This window comes from Castor canadensis, chromosome 9 (assembly GCF_047511655.1).
Source record: "Castor canadensis chromosome 9, mCasCan1.hap1v2, whole genome shotgun sequence".
Classification (NCBI taxonomy): domain Eukaryota; kingdom Metazoa; phylum Chordata; class Mammalia; order Rodentia; family Castoridae; genus Castor; species Castor canadensis.
The window spans coordinates 53,358,151-53,382,181 of NC_133394.1; the positions used below are offsets into that span (position 1 = coordinate 53,358,151).

A 24,031-nucleotide genomic window follows, 5' to 3' on the forward strand; every position below is an offset into this window, starting at 1 on the left:
CACAGTAGCTTAATAGTGCAAATGTGCCCTACATCTGAAAGGTTTTGCCAGATAAGGGTTTAGATTAGGGATTGTATTGTAGTCTATAAATTCTGGAAACTAACTTTCACAAACTCCCATGTTCATACTGCATTATCATTTACCAATTAAATTCCTTTTCCTGGAGGAAAGGTAAGCCTTAGCACCAAAAATGGAAGGAGGAGTCTTTGCTCCCATTTCCTTCATGGGGAATAGGAAAAGTTTCTCTGTTTTTCTCCCCTCCACTCCTACATACTTTATCCTAGTATAGTAAAATAAAGAGTTGCTAAAATGTAAAACAGAAATGGAAAGCGTTTCACAAGTTTAGATTTGGCTGACTGAATGTCAAGGAAAAACTGGAGATTGAACAGGTTTCCAAACAGATTAAAAAAATAACAAACAAAAACACTAATCCTTACAGACATCTTCTAAGCCACTGAAACACTTGATGCATTGCTCATTTTTACTTTTCCAAAAGGTGAGGTTGTAAGCAGAGGTATTAAGAGCATTCAACAGTGTTAACGAGCCATATCGTGGGGAAGTAAAGAGTTACTTAAGAACATTCCAACTGCAGAGGCAAAAAGTGAGAACAAAAAATGACAAACATTCCCACAAAGCAATACATCAGGTGCAAATTAATAGACAGCTATGCCTTATCAAGCCATCAGTTATCTGAAGATCTCAACTCTGGAGCATAGCCTTAAGTCCTGAATATACAAAACAGTTTCTGAACAATGAAACTACAAGTTAGAAAATGTATCCATATTAAGAGAACCATCTTATTTAATCACAGTTCTAAAATTCTGAGAACTGTTTATTTTTGAGAGAGAACAGAAGGCATTATAGGATTTTATTTATTTATTTTTAATTGTTATTTTATTCATATGTGCATACAATGTTTAGGTCACTTCTCCCCCATTCCCCCCACTCCTTTTCTCCCCCCTTACCCTCCTTACCCCTTGCTACCCGGCAGAAACTATTTTGCCCTTATCTCTAATTTTGTTGAAGAGAAAGTATAAGCAATAATAGGAAAGACCAAGGGTTTTTACTAGTTGAGATAAGGATAGCTATACACGGAGTTGACTCGCTTTGATTTCCGGCATTACAGGATTTTGAGCAGAGGAGTACCATGAATTAACTTATTTCCAAAGCATAGCTTTGCCTTCATGCTCAGAACAGATTCTGTGAGGAAGGACAAAGACAGAATTCACCAGACCAGCGAGGAGGTTAATGTAACAACCCAGGCAAGGGATGATAGAGGTATGGCCCCAAATATAAAGAGTGGTGTTGTAAGAGTTGGTCAGATAGATGAGGGGAGGAGAGATGGTGAGAGAGGGAAAGAGAGAGGACTCTAACATTTTTACTAGGCAACCTTAAGTATGGCACTAGGAAAAAAATGAAATGGGAAAGATGATGGGAGGAGTAGTTTGGACAGAAAGGTTTATGTTTTTAATGAGGGTGCCTTGGCATCAAATTATTTTATCTAGTACACTTGGTTATAAACGGCTGATATATTATTACAGAAAATTTGCCTTTAAAAATAACTTAGGTGACTATCCATTGACAATTCAAGAAGTAAACTTAAGGTCTTAAATCTTTCTCTTATGTAGAACAGATCAAACTTTTGAACACACAAGAAAATGAAGCATTATGTTTCATTACTAGGAGCTGAGGGACACATTAAGGTATAATCAGATTTAATTAGGCCAAACTGAAGAATGAGTTCAGAAGTAATTAAGGGCTAATCTGGAGGGATGCAGAAACAGAACGGGCCTGTGGAATCTTAGAGATAAGACTGTCTTCCTCTTGGAGAATTCAATAAGCCTCTAGTTAAACACAGGTCTGATGATTTGTGGAGATAGAGGAAATGGAACTGAGAAAGGCTCTGAGAGAAGGAAATAGATTGGGCTGAAGGGTCACAAAGTAAGAAAAGGAGTAAATGGTTAGGCATCAGGAGCTCTGAGGACAAGCATTCATGTCCTCTCCAGAGCAACTGGCCAAATTGTGTCAAAGGCACCTTTATGCTCCAATGAAGATTCTGTAATTTAAAAATGACACTTCTTCCAGCCTGGGGAAGGGGTCATTATTCAAAAGGTATTAGCCAACTGTTCATCACCTCCACTAAGGACTGGATGTGAGGAAAAAGAGGGGTAGGTCAATTCTAACAGGATTTATTACTTGTTATTAAATCCCAGAATGAGGTCCTAAGAACAATCTGCCAACACATTACTGGTCTTAAGAATTAATCATCTTAGATTGTGTCACTGGCCTTTGCCAAACTCCAGCCTCCTGTTCACATGCTCAAAGGTCCAGTCAGTTTCTAGTTAAACACCCAAGCCTGTTGACTTAATGATGGCACCTTGGAATAAAAAATTAGCTCCAGTAGACTTGGTTATAGAAGGTAGAACAGGTGGTATGTCATTACTGAAAATGTGCCTTTAAGAACAATTTATTTGCCAGACTTGGTGGCATATGCCTGTAAGCCAAGGTAATTGAGAGACAACGGCAGTAGGATCAAGGATTTGTTCGTTGAGAAAAGGTGGTGTGGCTGAAATGGAAGCATGTTTGCCTAGCATGCGTGATGCCTGCCCTAGGTTCAATCGCCAATACTACCAAAAATAAAATAATAATGTATATGACTAACCATTGACAATTCAAGAAATAAACTTGCTCATCAGTCTACAAATACATGGTGCTCATGGTGGTACTACCTCTCCTGGGATGCCTCTCTCATTTTGCTTGCCCTTCCCCTACTCAACTTAAAAACTTGCCAGGGCTGGTGGAATGGCTTAAGTGATAGAGCACCAGCGTACCAAGTATTCAGCCCTGAATTCAAACCAAAAAAAGTACAACCAAAAAAAGACCTTTCTAGATCCCCCTAGGCAATGTGATCAATCTATTTTATTGTTTATCTAGCACTTACATCATGCCTTATGGCTTCAGTATCTACACACTTCCATTGATCACCTCTGGTACACCCAACACACCCCACATCGTATCTTAGTACAGCTTAGTAGCCACGAACAATTGAAAGGGCATTCTCTTGATACCTTTAGAAAATAAGACAGAATGGTTTCATAAAAGTTTAGAATAATGTAAATTCCTGATTAAGAAGCATGGGAAAAATTAAAAATATTATGCACAATTAATGTTTATTAGTTTCTAGTTTAATATCCATGTTCACTTGGTTATTCAAGAACTGGATTTATGGTTATGATATGCACAGCTTAACTCCAGGCACTGACTGCTGGACTCTGTTTTTTTGCTTATTGTATGGAAAATGATCAAATCCTCAGAAGCACCAAAAGTTATTATTTTAGGCTATATATGAACTCTAGACAACAAATCCTACATTTAAAATATACCAAAAAAATAAAGATCATAAGTTTTAGTAAATCAGCAAAAATTAGGACTAGAGAGTGAGGCTATAAGGAGGGATGAGCAGGAAGGTATGAAGAGGGAGAGAACAGAATATGAAACCTCCTGAGAGACATAAGAGAAAGGAATTAATGTGAGATGTCAAACTGAATTGGAAATTTACTACTTTACAAACCCCGATTTAAAAATATGATTGCATTCCTCAAACTATAAGAAACGTTTGATTAAAATTTGAAAAAGTGCTCTTTTGTCACCTGGGAAATAAAAATACAACAGAGAGATGAAGACATAGATAGTAATGGCAAAAATTCATTATTCGTTAGGGAAAAAAAATATAGATACACAGAATTTAAATCTGTCCTGCAAAAACGTGATCCTGTCATAGATTGCAGCAATGGATGTATCAATCCATGTATATCAAATTAAATTCTAGTGGCCTACAATTTCACATCCACTGAAATTGTAGCACTTCAGCACTGTGCATTTCCCCAGTGTTAAGTATTTACAAGTCTTTGTTCACTGTGGTCATTTACTTCTGTTTCATTTATAATAATTCACTCAGGATGGATTACCTGGTAAGATCATCTTCTTGGAAAAAAATCAGTGTAGAGGAAAACAATGACACTATAAAACATACATCAGCACTCCTCCCCTCTCACTGTTTTAAATTCCTGTTTATATGGCTCAGGCACAGATTCAGAAAAGAAAAAAAGAGGAGAAATGCACTCATGTACATTTGTTTTTATAAGCAATACAGGAATCATAAATATTATGCTAATCTCTCAAGAGTAAAATGTAAAAATATGCATGTCTAAGTAAACACAGTGCTTAGCATATTTTACACTAATTAAAACAACAGAGTCAGATTTCCCCATTGTTACTAACTTCCCATGGCACTTGGGTGTCTCTTCAGTATTGTTACAGATTTCCCAGTTAACTCAGGGTGGGAAGCCCCTAAGTAAGCCAACCCAACAGCCATTCAGCCAGAGAAGCTAACCTTGGCTGGAGTTTGATGAGAACTAGGTTAAGAGAAGTTTTCCTAATAAAGAAATGATGGATAGGATCCCTGAACCAGTCACAGCATCCGGCAGGCACCATTGTCAACTAGAGGACCAGCAAAATTGCCCATTTAAAGGAGGGGGGTAAAAAAACAAAGGAGAGTGGGGAATGCATGTAGGAAAATTCAGCAAAGAAAATTCTTTCTTTGGGAAAGAGTAGGGGACACACGATGAGAAATGACAAAGGAAACTCTGATAGCCCTTACCTATTTTAGAACCAGGACAGATGTGTTCTAGAAGGGTAATAACTAGTATTACTACAGAGCAGGGTCATCCAAGGTGCTTTCACTATACACCAAATGATAAGTGATGAACATGCATGCAGCTTGCTTAACTTTTTGGAAATGACTACACCTATGCTTGAAACAGTTTGTGTTTGGGACATTAGTACTGACTGGAAGAAGTTGTAATCATATAAGTTCTATATCATTGTCTGTACTCTTTCTTAATCAGTGAAAATGTGCCAAAAGAATCAACATCCCAACGAAGAAATGGGCACATGAAAGAAACAGGGAATTCGCCAAGAAAGAGGTAGAAATGTCCAGTAGTACACGAAGAAGTGTTCAACTTCCCTGGTTATAAAAGAGATGCAGATCCAAACTACACTCAGATTTCACCTGACCCCATTTAGAATGGCCATATTCAAGGGCAATAGCAACAACAAATGATGGTAAGGATGTGGTGAAACAGGAACGCTTATGCACTGCTGGTGGGAATGCAAATTAATACAACCACTACGGAAAGCGGTATGAAGATTCCTTGAAAAGCTAAAGATAGAACTGCCTTCCGATCCGGTGATACTACTCCTGGGCATCTACCCAAAGGAACATAAGTCAGGATACAATACAGATACCTGTACACTGATGTTCAGTACAGTACTACTCACAATAGCCAAGCTATGAAAACAATTCAGATGCCCTATAACTGATGAATGGATGAAGAAAATGTGGTATATATACACAATGGAGTTTACTTAGCCATGAGGAATAATGACATGTGCTTTGAAGGTAAATGGATGCAACTGGAAGACATCATGTTAAGTGAATTAAGCCAGGTTCAGAAAGACAAAGGCCACGTTGTCTCTCAAACATGGAAGATAAATCCGAAAGATAAACATATATACAAAAGCAAGCGTATACACACTCAGAGTGGAACTACTCTATGGAACTCGGGGAAAGAAGAAAAGGAAAAGAGAATGATAGTGTACCAGAATATCATAAAACATAACATCTGTGAAGGTAGAGGATATATGGATGTGTATCAAAAGCTGTTGAAAAAGTGGCAAGAGGGAGGTAAAAGACTAAGGGAGAGTAATAGAGGGGGTTGAACTGACCAAAATAAAGTATACACACTGTGGAGATAGAGAAACCCCTTTGAAATCAACTTAAATATTAATAATGGGTGACAGGACCATAAAACAGGTACTGTGGGTGGGGGGGTTCTGGTGGGAGAGGGGAGGGTGAAAGTCTACTGACTTTCTGAAAAGTGCTCAGGAGTCTTAACTATTTAATAATTACTTATTGGTAAATAAATAGATTTTACATTAATTAATGAATATCTTATTGTTAAATTTTTGTGATGCAACAAATTTTAAAAGCACTAGGATATATTAGGCTAAAACTTCTAAACAAGAAAATAACAGAAAGGGATATGCTTTATTATTATCTCTCTCCTTCTTACTGTAAGAATTCCTTCTGTGTAAGAAAGATGGATGACTACTTATTCAGAAACATATTAATTTAAACATTATGATATATCATCACATCTCAAGAGATAAGTCATTCAGCTACATAACAATGGCTTAAAATCAACTACCCGAAAAACAAAGATTTTTGACAGATAGATAACTGGTCTTTAGCCAAGAGCCACCTATAGCAAATGCTAAAATGATAGAACCTAGCTCTATGGCATAGAATCTGGGTATTTGAACACCCCCTTTCTCCTCTCGTAGAACAATTCTAAAACTTTCTAAGGAAAATTGTGGCCCTACCAGAGATAGTCCTTAGTTCATCAGCTTGAACAGCACATACCACAATAGGCTTTTAAATTTTCCACTAAGAAAATTTAGCCATCTCTAAGAGGTGCTTGGTTAAATGTCAAAGCACAAGTATCTGTCCTTAATTAGCAAGAAATAATATCTAGAACATGAGGTCTTGCTAGTGAATATAGCCCACTATTAGAATAGTATATGCTACATGTACTAATTATACAACCTGGTAATATCGTCCCATTTTTGTGAAAGGCTTAGCTTGCAGCCTACTTACCTATTTACTTTATTCCAAATTCTGACCATAATTTGTGTAAGACTAATAATGTACTTAGACCAAACTTATGTTCCTGCACTGCTATTTAGCATGCCTTTGCTTTTGACAGTATGACTGTGAGCATATTGTTAAGAATATCATCTTCCATAACTGGGAATTTCCTGAAAAGGGACCTGGAATATATAAAACAAAGCCAAAGCAAATACTACCTCATGATGGAAAACTGGGTCCCTTTTCTCAAAGATTGTGCAGAAGGCAAGGATGACTACTATCAAAACTTCTAGTCAACATATAATTGGAAGTCCTTGCCAGTCCAATAAGCCAACAGAAAGAAATAAAAAGCATCCAAATAGGAAAACGAAAGAAGTGAAACCACTACTGTTTGCTGAGAACATTTTCTTGTGGACAAGCAACTCCACAGAGCCACCCCACCACATAGACACACAAATTAAAAAACTGATGAAAGATAAAGACAGAGCATTAAAAAAAATCAACATATCTAAATCAGTATGTATTTTCACACTAAAATCAAATCTTTAAGCGAATAATCCCACATAACACAGCTACCAAAAATACTTAATAAATTTTACCAAAGAGGTGAAAGACCTGTACATTAAAAACTAAACCATCAATAAAAGAAGTTGAAGCCTAAGTAGAAATACAGCACATTTATGCAGATTAGAACACTGTTTAAATCTCTTGCTACCCAAAGCAATGGAGAGATTCAATATTTTTTTCAAAACCCCAGTATCATTTTTCATAGATAATTGGAAGGGGAGGTAAAAACACAAATTTTACAATTTTATTATAAATAAAATAAAATAAATAGCAATACAAAAGTTCATATGAAGCCAAAAAAGAACCCAAATTACTCAGGACATGAGTAAAGAGCACAAAGCTGGAGACATCACACTAGTTGAATACAAATTGTATACAACTGATAGCAATTCAAACATTATCCTGACACAAAAAGAGACACAGACCAATGGAACATCATAGATAGCCCAGAAATGAACCTAACCATCTACAGTGAACTGATTTTCAAACAAAGTGCCAAAAGTATCTAAAGGGAAAAGGACAGCATCTTCAATAAATGGTGTTGGAACAACTCGATATCCATCACACCACATATAAAAATCAACTTAAATGGGTTAAAGACTTAAATATAAGATCTAGAACCATAAAACCACCAAAAGAAAACACGGGGGACGAACTAACTACACAATATTGATCTGGGTAATGGTGTTTTAGACTTGAGCAACAAAAATAAAAGTACAGAAATGGAATTACATCAGAATAAAAGGCTTCTGCATAACAAGCAAAATCACTAATGAAATGAAGGGACAACATCTCACAGGGATGGAGGTGCGGCTCAAGCAGGAGAGCACCTGCCTAGCAAGTGACATTAAGTGGTTTCAAACCTCAGGACCTGCATAAAACAATATACACCTCATGAAGAAATCATCTGATGACAAATTAATATTCAAAATATAGAAGGAACTCAAACTAGAAGAAGAAACCGAGTGATCTGATTAAGAAATGGGCAAGAGATCTAAACAGACATTTGTCAAAAAAAAAAAAAGACATACAAATGCAAACAGATAGATGCGAAAACATTTAACCTCACTTATCTTCAGGGAGGTGCAAATTTAAATAATATTATCACACATCCATTAGGATGGCTATTATTAAAAAGATAAAACAACTGCTGGCAACAGAGTGGGGGCAAGAGAAATCTTGTATACTGTTGACAAAAATGAAAATTAATAAGTCATTATGGAGAACAATAAAGATTTCTCAAAAAACTAAAAATAAACTGTCATATAATCTGGCAATGACACTACTGGTTTTATAACTAAAGGAAATAAAATCAGTACATCAACAAGATGTATACATTCTCATGTTCACACCAACACTATTTACAATGATCAAGATGGATTCAACCTAATTATCCACCAAGGCATGAATGGAGAAAGGAAACATGGTTCATAAACCCAACAGAATAGGATTCATCCTTAGGAAGAAATAATGTTGTTTGTGACAGCTTGGATAGAATTGGAGAACATTATGTAAAGTGAAATAAGCCAAACACAGAAAGATAAATACTGCAAACTCTCACTTCCATGGGTCTTCTTAAACAACTAATCTCCAAAAGACAGAGAATAGAATGTTGGTTACTTGAGGGTGGCAAGAACAAGGGACAAGAAAATGTTAGTCAAAGAACAGAGGTCTTCAGTTAGAGAAGGTTTGTTATTTTTTTTAAGTCACTTACACAGTGTGGTAAAGATAGATAAAAGCTGAGTACAAGCTAAGAGTGGTACACACCTATAATTGCAGCTATTCCAGGGCTGGGGACAGAAGGATCAGGAGTTCAAAGCTAACCTGGGTAAAGTTAGTGAAACACAATTTTAAACAAAACACAAACACAAGAGTTGGGGGGTGGCACATGGCACAAGTGGTACAGTGAATGCCTAATAAAAGGGAGATCAGGGGTTCAATTCCAAGTAGCTCCAAAAAAAATTTAAAAAAGACTTCTTTCTGTATCACTAGCACTGGAAATATATTTTCCAACTGCTACTCAAACCTTTGAAGAATTATTGAAACAGTGTATCAGAATACCCATGAAAATTTCCTGATGTTAATTTTTGAGATGCATGCCAGGGAATCTGTGAACATTTTCCATATACCGTTTAAAAATGTCCTGCTTTCTACTGAAAATGCGGTTGTCTTACAGCATAATGAAGTGTTTGTGTGAATGAATTTCATTCCATGGCTAGATGAGTGCAGGCAGCAATGTTAAAGGAAGAAATCAGCATTTAGAAGATAATCACTACTGAATCTGACCTGGCTTATCAAAATAAATGTTGACATTTGTCCTTGTATTACTTTTTATGTTGATATACTAATCAACTAATTTAATTACAATTAGTAACATTAATGCCTGCTAATAGTTATGTACTTATACATCATGTCTTTTTCTTTATTTGTACCCTAACACCTACGGCACTTGCGTTTCTGTAAATGTATTTTTTATTAATCCTTCCTACTCCCCACACAAAAATAGTTCACTCTGAATCACTTTTATTGCCCCATAACCTATTAATATGCATGGCACAAAGCAGGTGCTTTGGAATACTTTATGGATAAACAATGGATTCAAATCAATTAGAATAATATCTGTAGTTAATTTGTGAGTGGCCCTACAAGTCAGATGGTAAACAGGCAACATTTAATAACTTATAGGTGATAACTGGTCTATCAATCGTGGTGCTCAGAGAAACAGAGCCAATCGGGTATCTATATATCTGTAAAAATACATGCAGTCATGTACGGCATAGTAACATTTTGGTCAAAAAAGGATAGCATAGATGACGGTGATTCTATAGATTAAATCACACAGTGATGTCATAGCAGTCTTACTTTGTGTAAGTACAACCTATGATGTATTCACATCAACAAAATCACCAAATAACACATTTTGGGAGAATGTTTCCTGTCATTGAGCAATGCATAACTATGTGTATGTCTATGTATGTCTGGGTGTGTATATGAAAATGACTCACTGGCTCACAAAATTGCGGATGCTAAGAAGTCCCACAATCTGCCTCATGCAAACTACTGACCCAGGAGACTCAGCGTAGTTTCAGTCTGTGCCCGAAGGCCTGGGATCCAAGAGAGCTGGGGGTGTAAGTTCCATTCCAAGTGCAGAAGACTGATGTTCCAGTTGGAAAAGTTAGGTAAAGAGAGAAAATTCTTACTTATCTCAATTTCTCTTCTATAAAATCCATAGATTAGATGAAGCTAACTTCCAAAAGGAAGCGCAATATGCTTTATTCAACCTACTGATTCATACACTAATCTCATTCTGAAACACTCTCATAGAAAGATCTAAAATAATGTTTAACCAACTATCTAGGCACTTGGTGACCTAATCAAATTGACATAGAAAATTAATCATCGCACCTCATTAGCTCAATTTTGTGTTATTGTTACTGGCTATTCTAGGATTTTTGTTGTTGTTGTGGGCTAAAATTGCCTGTGAATCAGGCCAACAGGTGTGGCTAGTTATATGTGGAATAATTGGAAACCTCAGGTCCTATGCCTATGGCTGCATCTGCAGAATACTGGGTCTTATAACTGTTTACAATTTTCAACAACTGACTCATCTCTATGGCTGAGTTTACATATCTGAGTATTTGTTCTCATTTTACTAGCTCAATTCTTGGGTGAAAGATACACTGTTAATGTCAATGGAAAACATTTCAAAGTTCAGTTCTATCTGCTACTTTAACAAATAAATTTTATTGGTGTTTCAACTTTTAAGTTCAATATTATAAAGAAACAGCCATTCTTCTCAATCCACATTAAAAATACTGCTTTTCAAATACATGAGCTATATAAAATCACAATCAAAGAATTACTATGAATTTGTCTAGTTCTTTAAATCTGTAAACAAGCAATGTATGTAGGATTGGGCCTAACATATTCATATCCACCTTCACATACATGTGCATACTAAACAGTGCTGCAACAAAGCAAAACTTGTTAAAACAAAGAACTTTAGTGTTATATCCAGACTCATTTATTTGTACCAGTGAAGTGGGGAATTACTGTTTGTACATCTAAGGCCTAATCTCTTTGGTTATACTGACCTTTCCTTTATTTCTATGATAAGAACATTTTATTCTGTGTTGTAAAATCAAGGTTTGAAATGTATCTGAGTCCTGGATACTTAATATTAGTAATAAGAGGGAAGGGAAAACTATATTTAAACTAACAATATCTGAGTTAGAAAATAAAAATGAAAACTATTTTTACATTTGTAACAGATAGCAATAAAGATAGACTTCTGTTAAGGAACAAGCTTATGAGGTTGTGAGTACAGGTGTGTGTGTTTGTATACATGGGTATATCTCTCTCTGTCTGTGTATGAAAGAAATAACAGCAGAAAATAACAGCTAAATTTTAAAACAATAAAATATTACTGTGACTAAAACTATTCCAAAGTCTTCCAGTTCTCTTGAGAATGACACACATACAAGAACATGAATGTAAACTCTGAACATGAATGTCAACTGTGCCCTTACTGGTCTATACTAAGCCAAACTGCCTGGAAGCCCCTGAGAATGCTGCCTGGCCAATCCTGCCCTAAAGTGCCTCTGCAAATATGGAAGCTGACCTGGGGAGGCATAAGCCATGAGTTTCATCCCCAGCAAACCACACAGATGCATAAACAGGAGGTAGCCCTGTTGAATCCTCGACTGCCCCAGCCAGTCTATGCCACTACAAGACTATATCCTCACAGGGCCTATAATGAGCCCACCTGTCAAAAGAGCTGTGAAAATGCTGCTCAGCTGTCCTGCCCCAGAGTGCCTCTGAGTAAAGGGATAGAGACCTTCACCTTAGGAATGACAGCACGCTCCATAACTATAAGACTCTGGCTCATTTTTCTGGAACAGAAACCCAAAAACTAAGACAGCCCCCATCACCAGGGCAAAGGGTCTACATCTGTTTGTTTCTAGCTGTTAAAACAGAGATTCTGATCTTGTATGCTAAGGATTAAGGGAGACTGGAAAGAATGGCAGGAACTTGGGTAGCAAGAACTGATGGGGCAGAGTGCCAGTCCCACTTCTCCAGGATTGGACTGTCAGTCTTTTAAATGACCACGATTTCACCCATCATTCTCATGACCCTAGTAGAAGAAGAGGATGCACGGGTCATTGCCCAAGCTAGCATACTTCTGAGGGTTCTGGATCTCACGCAGCACATAGTCTGGTTCTTGGGGGGCCAAACCACCCCAGCCTCTCCTAGTGCCGGCTCCACGTTGTCAGCAAGGCTTACCTCTTGAAAGTCACCCTGCATCTGGGCAATTCCTGTGGACACAGGGGCTTGAGGCAGGCTCCACAGCAGGCCCTGGGAGGTTGCCAGGAACCTGACCTGTCCATTGCTGGGATCACCCACTAGCCTCAAAACCAGATCCTGAGATCCATCTTCCTCTCTGTTTTGTCCCGGGCTGGCAAGCTGGCATACTCCTTCTCATTCAGGTATTGTGCCTTCAGCACTGCCTTCTGGTTTTGGTAGAGAGCACTCTGTGATGGTGTCCATCTCTCTGGAGAGCTGGACATAGCGATGTTGCAGGTCTTCCAACCACTCCCTGAACTCCACATGACCTCCTACGCGACCTCCAGGAAGCACTTTGCAGCTTCTCCATGGACATCTGTATGGCCTGCTGGCTCTGCATGAACACACAGTTGCTCCTGCACCCAGTGGTCAGGCTGCCAGGTAAGCCAGGAGCCAGCAGCCAGGCTTCTGCCTAGTCTGCTGCCAGTGCAGTCATGCCTGCTCCTCTTCAGTACTGGGTAGAAAGACAAGGAAAAAAGGTCACAATGGCTTTTTGGCTGTGTAGACCCACTGGGAAAGATTGGGTCAAGGAGCCTCTCCATCCTTTTTGACCTTGGGCATTTCATATCCTTCCCAAGGGACAGCTAGGAGGCTCAGCTAGTTCTTCAACACTCGTTCTGCTAGCTGGTAGCTTCCAGCCTCTTCTGGGTCTCCTGCAACTCCCTATAGACCATCTTGGCAGCCATCCTGTCCTGCACCTTGTCAGGCTGCAGCTGGTCCAGGAGCTGGATCTGCATCAGTAGCTGACAGTACAGTGCCTTCTTCTCGGAGGTCAGCTGATAGACGGCCACAAGCTGCTGTAGGTGGGCCAGGCATTGGTCTCAATGCTCCTGCAGACACCGAGCCTTTGGACTCTTCAGCCTCAGCACCTCCTTCAGCTCTGCCAGCATCTCCTGCAGCTGGCCCACCTTCCTGGCCAGCTCCTTCTTAACATGTTGCTACAACTGCAGAGCACTTGTAAGCTCCATATTGTTAATGGACAGCCTGATGAAGCCATCCTGCAGCTTGCCCAGCCGGCTCTTCAGCTTGCCATTCCACAGAAGCCTGCAGCTGATGGTTGTGCTGTCCTTCTCCATAGTCTCAGGGATCTTCTTGTGGTCTTCCACCTGCTGGTTCCAGATCTTGGGTGCCACTCCACTGCCAGTAGCCTCTCGAGTTCTTCTAGTCCTGAACCTCAGCCAACAGTTTTCCCTCCAACATCTCCAACTCCTGTAGTGCTGGGCCTCCTCCAACAGGCATTCTTCTGCCTCAGGTGAACCTACTGGGGACTCTGGATGTGGTCCCAGCTGGCTCCTCAGTGCAGCCAACTTTCGCTCCAGCTTAGACACCTGACGCATGCTTTGCTCTTTCTAGGCCTTCATGGTGCACATCTGCTACAATATTTGCTGTATCTTCTGCTCATGCAGGGACCTCTCTCCTTTCCCAGTCTCAGCAGTTCAGTCTCTCTACACCTGTATCTGTTTCAGCATCTCTGTTAGTTTCCCCACGTGTCTCCAGTTGTCCTGCTCCTCCACAGCCTGCTACAACTGCTGGTTACTGTTGGGGCCTTCAGATCTGCTGGCAAACTATAGCAACAGGAGCTCAGACAGCTTTTGTTTCAATAATTCTTTATATTGTTTTTTGTTGTGTGTATATAGTCTTCAGACTTGGAATGAATTAGTCAGCAACAGAAAAATGCCACTTGCCAATTGCAGCATCTGTGAAAAGGCAAAGAAGGACCTAACTACCCCAATCTTTTCTTCCACAGTGCAACGCAGTAGACTCTATCACCCGCAAGCTGTGAGAGGTGCAAGCCATCTACCACCACTTTCCCTGCCAGCATAGATAAACAAACAACAACAAATCCAGGTGGAAGTAATCCTAGACTTCAATTATTGCCCATCCACTATTACTGCTTTGTCCTTCATTTCAAGAATTTGTGGTTCTTACTTGTGCGGATATTTGACAATATTTGGCAATACGTTCACACTGCTCTTAGGTATTTCTATCTACTTCTAAACTGCCTATCTGACTTGCTGCTTCTGCTGACCCTGCATTTCATAGGTCCCTAAATAAAAAACCAGTTGAGTCTAACTCATTGTTAGCTCGGCCTCCAATAGGTGAAAGGCCAACATTTCTGACTGTGCCAAATCCAGAAACTAACTTTACAGTTTCTGATAATATAAAGGTATAAATGTTCAGAAAAACCCCTTGGAATAAACTAAACCTGAAATGATAGGGGCAGGAGCATAATTACATACAAACTTATATAAATGCATGTATACACATTTGTATATGTGCTTTAAAAGTTCATGTCATTTATCATGAGAAAAGAATAAAGGGGAAATGTTTTCATCTTAATAAGTACAGAAAAAGTGCATTCACCAGTTATTCTTCATGAATACTTTTAAAATATTAGGAAAAGTTACACATTTTCTTAACCTGACAAAAGAAACCTAGAAAAAAACGACAGCAAACATCAGACTCATTGGTAAATTATGATTAGCTTAAGGAGTAGGAGTAAGACAAGGCAAGCACAAAAAGACCAGAAAATAGAAGATGTAAAAGGTGGGAAAGGTAAAGGCAAAAATGTCTTACAGGCAAATAACATGATGTTACAGAGAAAGCTCTAAAGAATCTTCAACTTAACAGCAATAAGTAATTGTTTAAGATGATCTCTGAGTACAAGATTAACGTGTAAGTATCAATAATTCTGAAAATGCTATTAAAATATTTTTAATACCTATAATGATAACACAAAGCACTTCTGTATCTAAATATATAAATGTATCACGCAAAATGCACAAAACATTTAAGTACAAAATTTTGGAAAAAGTTTAAAGACCAAAAGAGACAGAAAAATAGACTTATTCAGGGACAGGAAGGAAAATATTGTAAACCTATCAAAATTCTTCTCAGAAGATGAAAAAGAAGAAAAGAAAAGTTGTCCCAAATGAATCCGCAGATCCAGTTAAATTCCTATAAAAATCCAAAAGACTTTTTCAGGGAATTTGACAGCCTGATTATAAGACATGTATGGAGGAAAACAAAACAAAACAAAACAAAAAAAAACTACTGAAAGGAAAAATGTCAGTGACACTAATTCAAATTCACAAATAAAGCAAAAGAGAAAATTTAGAAAAAGACTTCCACAAATAACAACACTTAATATGTGACTAACCTTTGCATTATGTATCACTGAAAGATATGACGGAATACTCAATAAATGTGCTAGAATAATTGGATATGCATACTACCTAACACCAAATTTTTACAAAGCCACCAATTTTTGATATAGTCAGTACTTAAATGTGAATAGAAAAACTCAGAACATTTTAGAACAATGTACCAAAATGTCTTTATGATCATGGGAAAGGAAGGATTTATTCATGACATAAAAATACACACCACATATGGAAATACTGGTAATTTCAGGTACGTTAAAATTAAGAATATCTGCTTATCAAGACAAATAAAACAATAAGTCTCTAACTAGGTGATAACATACATTAAGCATAAATATCAAAGGTTTACTATTCAGAATATATAGAAAGCCCTGTAAATCAAGTCACAAATGACTTAATGGGAAAATACAAGGAAAAAAAATCATCAAGCACTTCATATAAGAAAAAATTAAGAATTTCTTATTCATATAGACAATTCACTTTCATTAATAATCAAATAAATACAAATTAAAGCTACAATGAGATTCCACATACACAAGAAAAGCAAAATTTTAAAAGCTGACGAGTAGTGTTCCACAGGAAGTGCAGGAAGAATGGTGGAAGAAGAATAAGTTGGTACAAGTACTTTAGAAAAGAGTTTGGTATTTCCTAGTAAAACTGAAGGTGCACCTTCCTACTCTAATTTGCACCACTTAAGCAAGTATCCTTCAAAAACTCTTAAATTGTGAATCAAGAAATCTGTATGAAAATGTTCTTAGTAGCACAAACTCTAAGGAGCCAAAGATTTATCAATAATAAAATGATTAAGTAAGTTCTGACATAATCATTTAATGGGTTGTTATATTTCATTTAGAAAAATAAATCAGATAAATGAAAGAACTTGGATGAATCTTTAAAAAAAAATCTTGTAAAAATGTTAGTGTGCTTCCATATGAATAAGATTCAAAACTGGAAAACGAAAACTATAACTGATTTATGAGTTTACACATTATTTAAGAGTATAAAGAAAAGAAAAGTAATGGGTAAGACAAAATTCATAATAGTGGCTACACCACAAGTACTCATGGGACTGCCTTTAAAGGAGGCTTCAAAGTACTGGTAATGTTCTAATTGTTAGGTCATATAACAGATTAGTAAGGTAACAGTACTTAATTATTCCTTAAACTGGGTATGTAATTTATTCACTTTTGGATATATGATACATTTCACAATAAAAATTTAAAAAGAAAAAGCTTTTTGGATGTAATACATAAAGGTCACAAAATCAAACAGAAAGTTATTTTAAAGAAATCAAATTGTCTCTAATTAAGCTACATGTACTCAATGTGAAAATAAACCAAGTAATTGAAACTATAAAAACCTAACAGGCATAGAACCTGGTTGATTTATTGAAATTTAACTTTCAATTGGAGAAATGGTGCCCGATACATACAAATGAATAACTCTTCAAAGTTATTCAATTCAGGGAGGTGCACTGACCATTCTAACCATTCAGGGAGTTGCACTGATATTTTTGACTTGACTGAAGAACATTTTTTATAAAATTGTTTTGATCAAAATGACTTAGACTATTATGAAACCAAATTTACCTTTTCATTGGAATATTGCTTTCTCCTAAAAATATCATAAATTTTAAGAGGCTAGATTTTAAAATTCGATGTTACCTGTCATTCCATGACTTTTCATTCTTCCCATCATGCATTCTGCTTTCAAAAATGGTGAATGTGCTGCTCCAATGGAGATCCCATCTAACATGGCACTGGACTGAAGAACAATAGCTGATTCTTTCTAAGCCTTCTGGTAATGGAAGAAATTCATTGTTTCAATAGGAATTTGATTAACACTTGTCGATGTTTTTTCACAAGGTAGCAGGTTACAATATCTTCTTTCATAGGCTGGAGGCTATAAATCAAAAAAGATAATCTTTAAATTTCACACTAACAGCTACCACTTTACTGAATAAAATTACCAGAATAAATGTGAATAAAATTACTCAATGAAAAATACCAATTTAACAATCATGACCTATAGAACAAAGAGGAAGAAGTAGTAACAACAGAGATGCTGGGAATGTTACACTAACAAGGTGATTCATATCATTAATGTAAAACTGGAACTGAAACTCAGATTTATCCCATTACATATTTTATGACTTTATCATTATGTACATGGATTGTAATATTATTCCACTACTGACATTACTACCATTTAATAACAACACCAGCACTAACATTAATTATTTGAGTGCCAGGGACGGTTCTTAGCACTTTATGTGTTTATCATTTGTCTTACAAAATCCTTGGGTACTGTTATCTACAGTTTGCAAATAAGAAAACACAGGTGGAAAGCAGTGAAACTAGGATTTGAACCTAATCAGTCAAACTCCAAAGCCTGACTTTTTAACTACTAACTCCATTAAAAATATAACAAGGAAAAATCATTTACGCACATTTTAAAATTAAGATATATGAATGCCTTCTGGATTCTACAGAATGCTTATAGAAAAAATGTGTTTACATTTTTACTATTCAGTCAACATCAGACACAACTTATTATTACATGAGATCTATACTACAATTTCAGAGGAAAAATCACTGACTTTTGATGATACCATCAAAAGACAGAATAACGTTTCAGATTACAGGATAGAGTAAAGGAAACATAATAACCATTTTTTACATTTTATATTTTCTTATTATGACATTTGAGATCAGAAATAAGGCAAAGCAATGGAGAAACAATGAACAATGACTACAGACACAAGCAATAATGTGTAAAAGTCAAATTTATTGCCCTTTAAAATATTTATTTAGTATGAAATCCAGTCAGGAATAACATACAATAATTTCATAATAAAGGATAGCACAAAGCCATGCATGGTACATAAGTGAACACTTATGTACTTATGAACACAATTTCTTAAACTTAAGCATCATAAATTTCAATGACCTCAAAGTAAATGAGAATTGACAGTTCTAGAATTCATCAATTCGCTTTTTGTTAGTACTCCCTAGGATGTCCACAGATCTCTAGGATCTCTCAAGTTTACTTATGCAACATGGAACACTGACAACTGCCTTTCTGACAGAGTACTTTGATATCCAATATGATTCCCCATGATCATGTCTCCACCTGCCTCTTGTCCATAATGAGCAGTATTTACAAGTAACCATTCATTTTCCTCCAAACTGCTGCCATCGCAATAAAGAATGTCCTAAGGCAGCATACAGAATCACAGAATGTGAACAAATAAACTAATGTATTTATTAATGAATGAATACATTAATGAATTTGTTTAGATAGTTGGTGAGAACTTCAAAGCATCCTGCTATGTAAGTTGGCAGGGTGCTGAGGAATGCTGGGGCTGAGAGCTAAGACCACAAACACTGGCACTTTACTACACACATATACACACAGGCAAATTCCCTTTCATTCTTTTGACAATTCAAAACTCACCTGCTCTTCTCCAACTTATTTTAGGGACCTGTACAACCACCAACAGAGAGAGATACTGAATACTAAAAACATGGAAATGGTGATGTCTTTCTACAGAAACATGATGCTAAGACAGAAGGAGTATAGGTTCAGGCACCTCTATTGACTGTATGATTTTAAAAATTTTAGGCAAATACTTTGATCGTTCTCAACCTCAACTTCTATAACTTGAGGATAAAATCACCGCAGTTTATAAGACTAAAGACAATTAAATAAAATTAATTGCTTTGAGGTTCCTGGCTTACAGTAGGTTCTTCGTAATATTATAACTATTATACCCCTTAAAGTGAAATCACAAGACCACTGAGAAACAACAGCTAACCATGAGTTCACTATAAAAATATGGACTACTCAGATCTGGTGCAATAGTAGAAAAACTACAAGCATGAGGGCCTGAGTTCAAACCCCAGGATCACCAGAAAAGAACACAAGAAAAACTAAAGGGAATGCAAGTTAGGCTCCAAAGCAATAATATTCACAGAACCACCTGAAACAACTTTCATTATCTGAAAGCCAGATACTGCAACAGAAATACAAATTTAGGTCTGCTCTTGTAACCCTAAGTAGGATCCCCTAACAACTTGATTCAAATCGTTAACTAATGTTACTGTGAACAAAGCACAAACTTGCTACTAGTTCTTTAGCCCACAAATTACTACAAAAACAACATCAAAATCATTGGCCAATATCATCACTTCCTTCAAAGTCTGCCAGCGATTACTCAAAGCTTTACACAACTCTTAGGCAGAAAAGCATGTAGTTCACTGTGTTGCCGTCTTATTTTCCATTGATAAATCTCCATAGCATTTCACAAAAAATGGAGAGTCAAAAGACCAAACTGGACGAAGATGAAAATGAAGCAAAGGAATAAAAAATGATAGCACTGGTAGTGAAATTCAACTGAACATACAGGGAGGTATAGAAGCAGCAGCTGATGATGGAAATGCTGATACTTTCACTTCTCAGAAGACTGTAGATGTGCAGCCAGAGCTCAGGGAAGGGGAACTTACTGACTACAGAGGAAACTGCTGTGACAGGAAGGGCGACGATCTCCCCAGTGGAAGTGATGACGACAAAAGTGTCAGGGTAAAAGGAATATGAACCTATTTTATGATGTTCAAAATATAAAGGGTAAAATACTGGAAGTGATCTACATTTATGACATTTGGACATTTTGCCAATGCACAGAAAATATGCTCATTCTGTAGTGTAAGTTAAATGACAAGAAGGAAAGAATTATTCAACTACTCTTCTGTACTCTTTATACAAAGATATAAAGCAGCTTAATTTTCAATGTTTATATTATAAAAATGTTACTGAATTTTATTTTTGCCAATTTCTGACACAATAAGAATGTTTTGAGAAACATTTTTTTATTTTATCATTTTTACATTTACTCACATGTGTACACATTGTTTGGGTTGCCTTCCTCAACCCTTGACATTTTTCAAGATCTCAAAACAAAATTTCTCACTAACTTTCAAAATCATTTCACAATTTCAGCTTATGTCATTATGGTACCACACTATTGTGAAAAACAAGGACTCCGCCAGGAGTGGTGGCACATGCCTGAAATCCCAGCTACTCAGGAAGTGGAGATTAGGAAGATCATGGTTTGAGGCCAGTCCAGGCAAAACGTGAGAACCTTTCTCAATCAACAAGCCAGGAATTGTGTCATGTATCTGTGGTCTCAGATACACAGGAGGACAAAGGTAGAAGGATCATGATCTGAAGCTGACCCAGGGGAAAAAACACAAGATCTCACTTGAAACATGATTAAAAACAAAAAAAGGCTGTAGGTGTGGCTCAAATTGTGAGAGTGTGTTAGCAAGCTAGAGGACCTAAGTTTAAATCTTAATACTACACACATAAAATGAAGCCAATTTCCATGTCCCCCGTGTTATTAAAAAATCAGCAGATATTTTGACCGGACATGAAATTTAAGGAAGCCACATATTTCTATATATTCTTCCACAGAATTTAATAAAACAATTTTATTATTTAAAAACGTAAATGGAAGAGTTTGAACAAAAAAATGTATTTTATTTAGTTATATATTGAATACAAGTGCACTTTACTTTTAACTTATCTCTTGTCAAGGCAAAAATAGGATGGAATTCAAAATATTGCAGAAACCTCATCATAAATACCACTGGTGATCATATTTCATTATTTCTACGCACTTTCAAAAGATCACCCAAAGTCAAAATCAAATTCTGGGAATTTACTAGGTAAATTATTGCTTGTTCAAGCAGTAGAGCAACTGAAGAACTACTCATGAAAATGCACAATGGCAGTAAAAGATGGCCTTAACTTCTACCATGTTACATTTAGTATTCCTTCATATTTGTTTCTGCTGGTTATATTTTCAATATGACTAGTACTCTATTCCTAATACCAAATACTACTTGGTAAAAGTCAACTTAGGAAGAAGGTTAGACATAAATTATAAATACAAAAAACTGAAACCCACAAAACCATAAAAAGTACACTTCTGCAAGTCAAGTATGTAAATGTTGAATGCGAATATTAACAAATATATTTCAGAAGGCTTACATGTAACAAGCTACAAAAATGTCATAGAAATAAGCCTGTCAATTTGTAAAAATACAAAAGTTAATAAGAAAATGTGGCTACTACTTATATCAAATAGAAATTACCTTCCCATTGAGATATTAAAATTATTTTCTTGCTAGGATCATATCTTCTCTGAAGTCCAATGTTCCTAAAAACAAAAGGTGTCTACATTTGGTAGCAGAGTGGCATTGAATCCTGTGAATGTATTCCTGTATGACTCAGAAGGTTTCAAAACAACTGAAAGAAATTAAATAGTCACAAAAACCAAATTTATTGGCCATCATTTACTGTGGCTTTTTTCTTACCCTATCACAGTACATATTATTACTCATATGAAGGAAAAAAGGCCTAATGTAACTGTTTTACTTAAAACAAAGATTACCCTTTGCCCTACCTGAGTGTCTGAAAGTAAAGTAAAATAATAATTATTCTGAATCATACTACCTCTTGCTTTGAAAAGGGCATATTTGTGTATCTGTTTATATCTAAAAAGAACCTGATTTATTAGGTTCACAAAGTACTTTATCATCTTCCTGTGTTCATTCAAAAACATTTCAAATATAACATTATGGATATCTGACCCCTTTAAAACTGTTATCACTAGGTTGTACTAGTCATTTAACATTTCTTTCTGGCAGAGAAATACCTTTACACAAGTATGTATCCCTACATGCTTATGGAAGTGCATCACTCCACTGAAATCGCTAACTGAATTTCAGAGAAGCAAAGACATGTGTACAACACTAGAGTTCTAGATTCACTCTAAGGACTCATTCTCTGCAACAAGATTCCTGTTTCTTCTTCTACATCCTAAACTTGAGGGCTATTCATTGCTTTCCTTGGCATCCTTCTAACTCTGTCACTATACAAGCCTCAGTGACCATTTTCTGAAGCTTCAAAGCTAAATGGACAAGTGCCATCCATGCAATGAGATCCAAGTCCACATTTTCAACTGTGCTAGGTCCCCTCACTGTTTTGTGTTTGGAAAGACAGGCCACTCTTGTGACAATCTGAATGTCTAGAAAGAGAGGATTCAAACAATTTTACTTTAGTCTAGAAGCTTAGGAAGAAATTTTCTCCTTTCATACTTGATTGGCATATCCTTTCTTAGGTTTACTCTCTCATCCCAATGGAAAAATTCTTTTTTTCAAAGTTCAAACCATCATCCAAATTTCCTAGCCTCTGCCATCTGTTTATGCCCCTGGTTTATCCTCCATACTTACTAGGGTGTTTGATTTCTGACTGACTTTCTTCATTTGTTTTTCCATCCCAATTTCTGATTCTGAATGATTTCATTAGCCATGAGGATGACTCAGACAACATTCCAGTTCCAAAGTAATGCAACATCCTTCTCCTTTAGAACCTTGACTTTAATTCTATTACAGAAACTTCCTAGAGCCCATATTTACTTTGAGATTATCTTATAGACATAATTCATTAGGGAAAAATTAAAATTTCAGAAAACATCAGTTATCCTTATATATGAATTAGTCAATCTAAACTGTTCTTTCAAATTCTTGTCTATCTGAAAATAATTCACTTTTTATTCAAACAGCTGTTACACTAATTAATTTTACCTATCTTTAGTAATCAGCATCAATGCCTACTTTAATATCCTTTTTAATGTGTGTATAAAATATACACTATAAGAAAACAGTTCACATATTTGGCTAAATTGGGAAAATTTTAAAAATATAAAATGAAAGGTAGGTCTACTTATATTTCTGTAAATAGTCACCACTACTTCGTTAATGAATTTCCTACCACTCTCCTTCATATATGTATTCTTTAAAAATTGATGAATGGTTCTGGTTTGTCTCACTCCTTAAGGAAAGAAATCTTATTTTATTCCCCTTAGTAAGCTTTTACACTTAATTAAGTATTTGTTAAGTAACTATGGGAAGGGGACCAGGAACTAGACAGAAGGTTAGTTTGAGAAGAGGTAATTTAGAAGATAACACACATGTACAGGAAAGCAATGTGAGTCAACTCCCTGCATAGCTATCCTTATCTTAACCAGCAAAAAACCTTGGTCCTTCCTATTATTGTTTATACTCTCTCAACAAAATTAGAGATAAGGGCAAAATAGTTTCTGCCTGGTAGCGAGGGGGTGGGAGTAGGGAGGGTGTTGGGGGAAGGGGGAGAAATGACCCAAACATTGTATGCACATATGAAT

General features: G+C 36.5%; 1 protein-coding gene across 1 annotated transcript in view; it reads right to left on the minus strand.

Moving 5' to 3' along the window:
• Window positions 1-24,031, minus strand: part of LOC109676405 (uncharacterized) — a 96,572-nt gene that overhangs the window by 45,663 nt on the left and 26,878 nt on the right. The window contains exon 2 of the mRNA XM_074041113.1: window positions 17,448-17,685. Coding sequence (XP_073897214.1) covers window positions 17,572-17,685 — 114 coding nt within the window. The 3' untranslated portion in view covers window positions 17,448-17,571. The remainder of the gene's footprint in view (window positions 1-17,447; window positions 17,686-24,031) is intronic.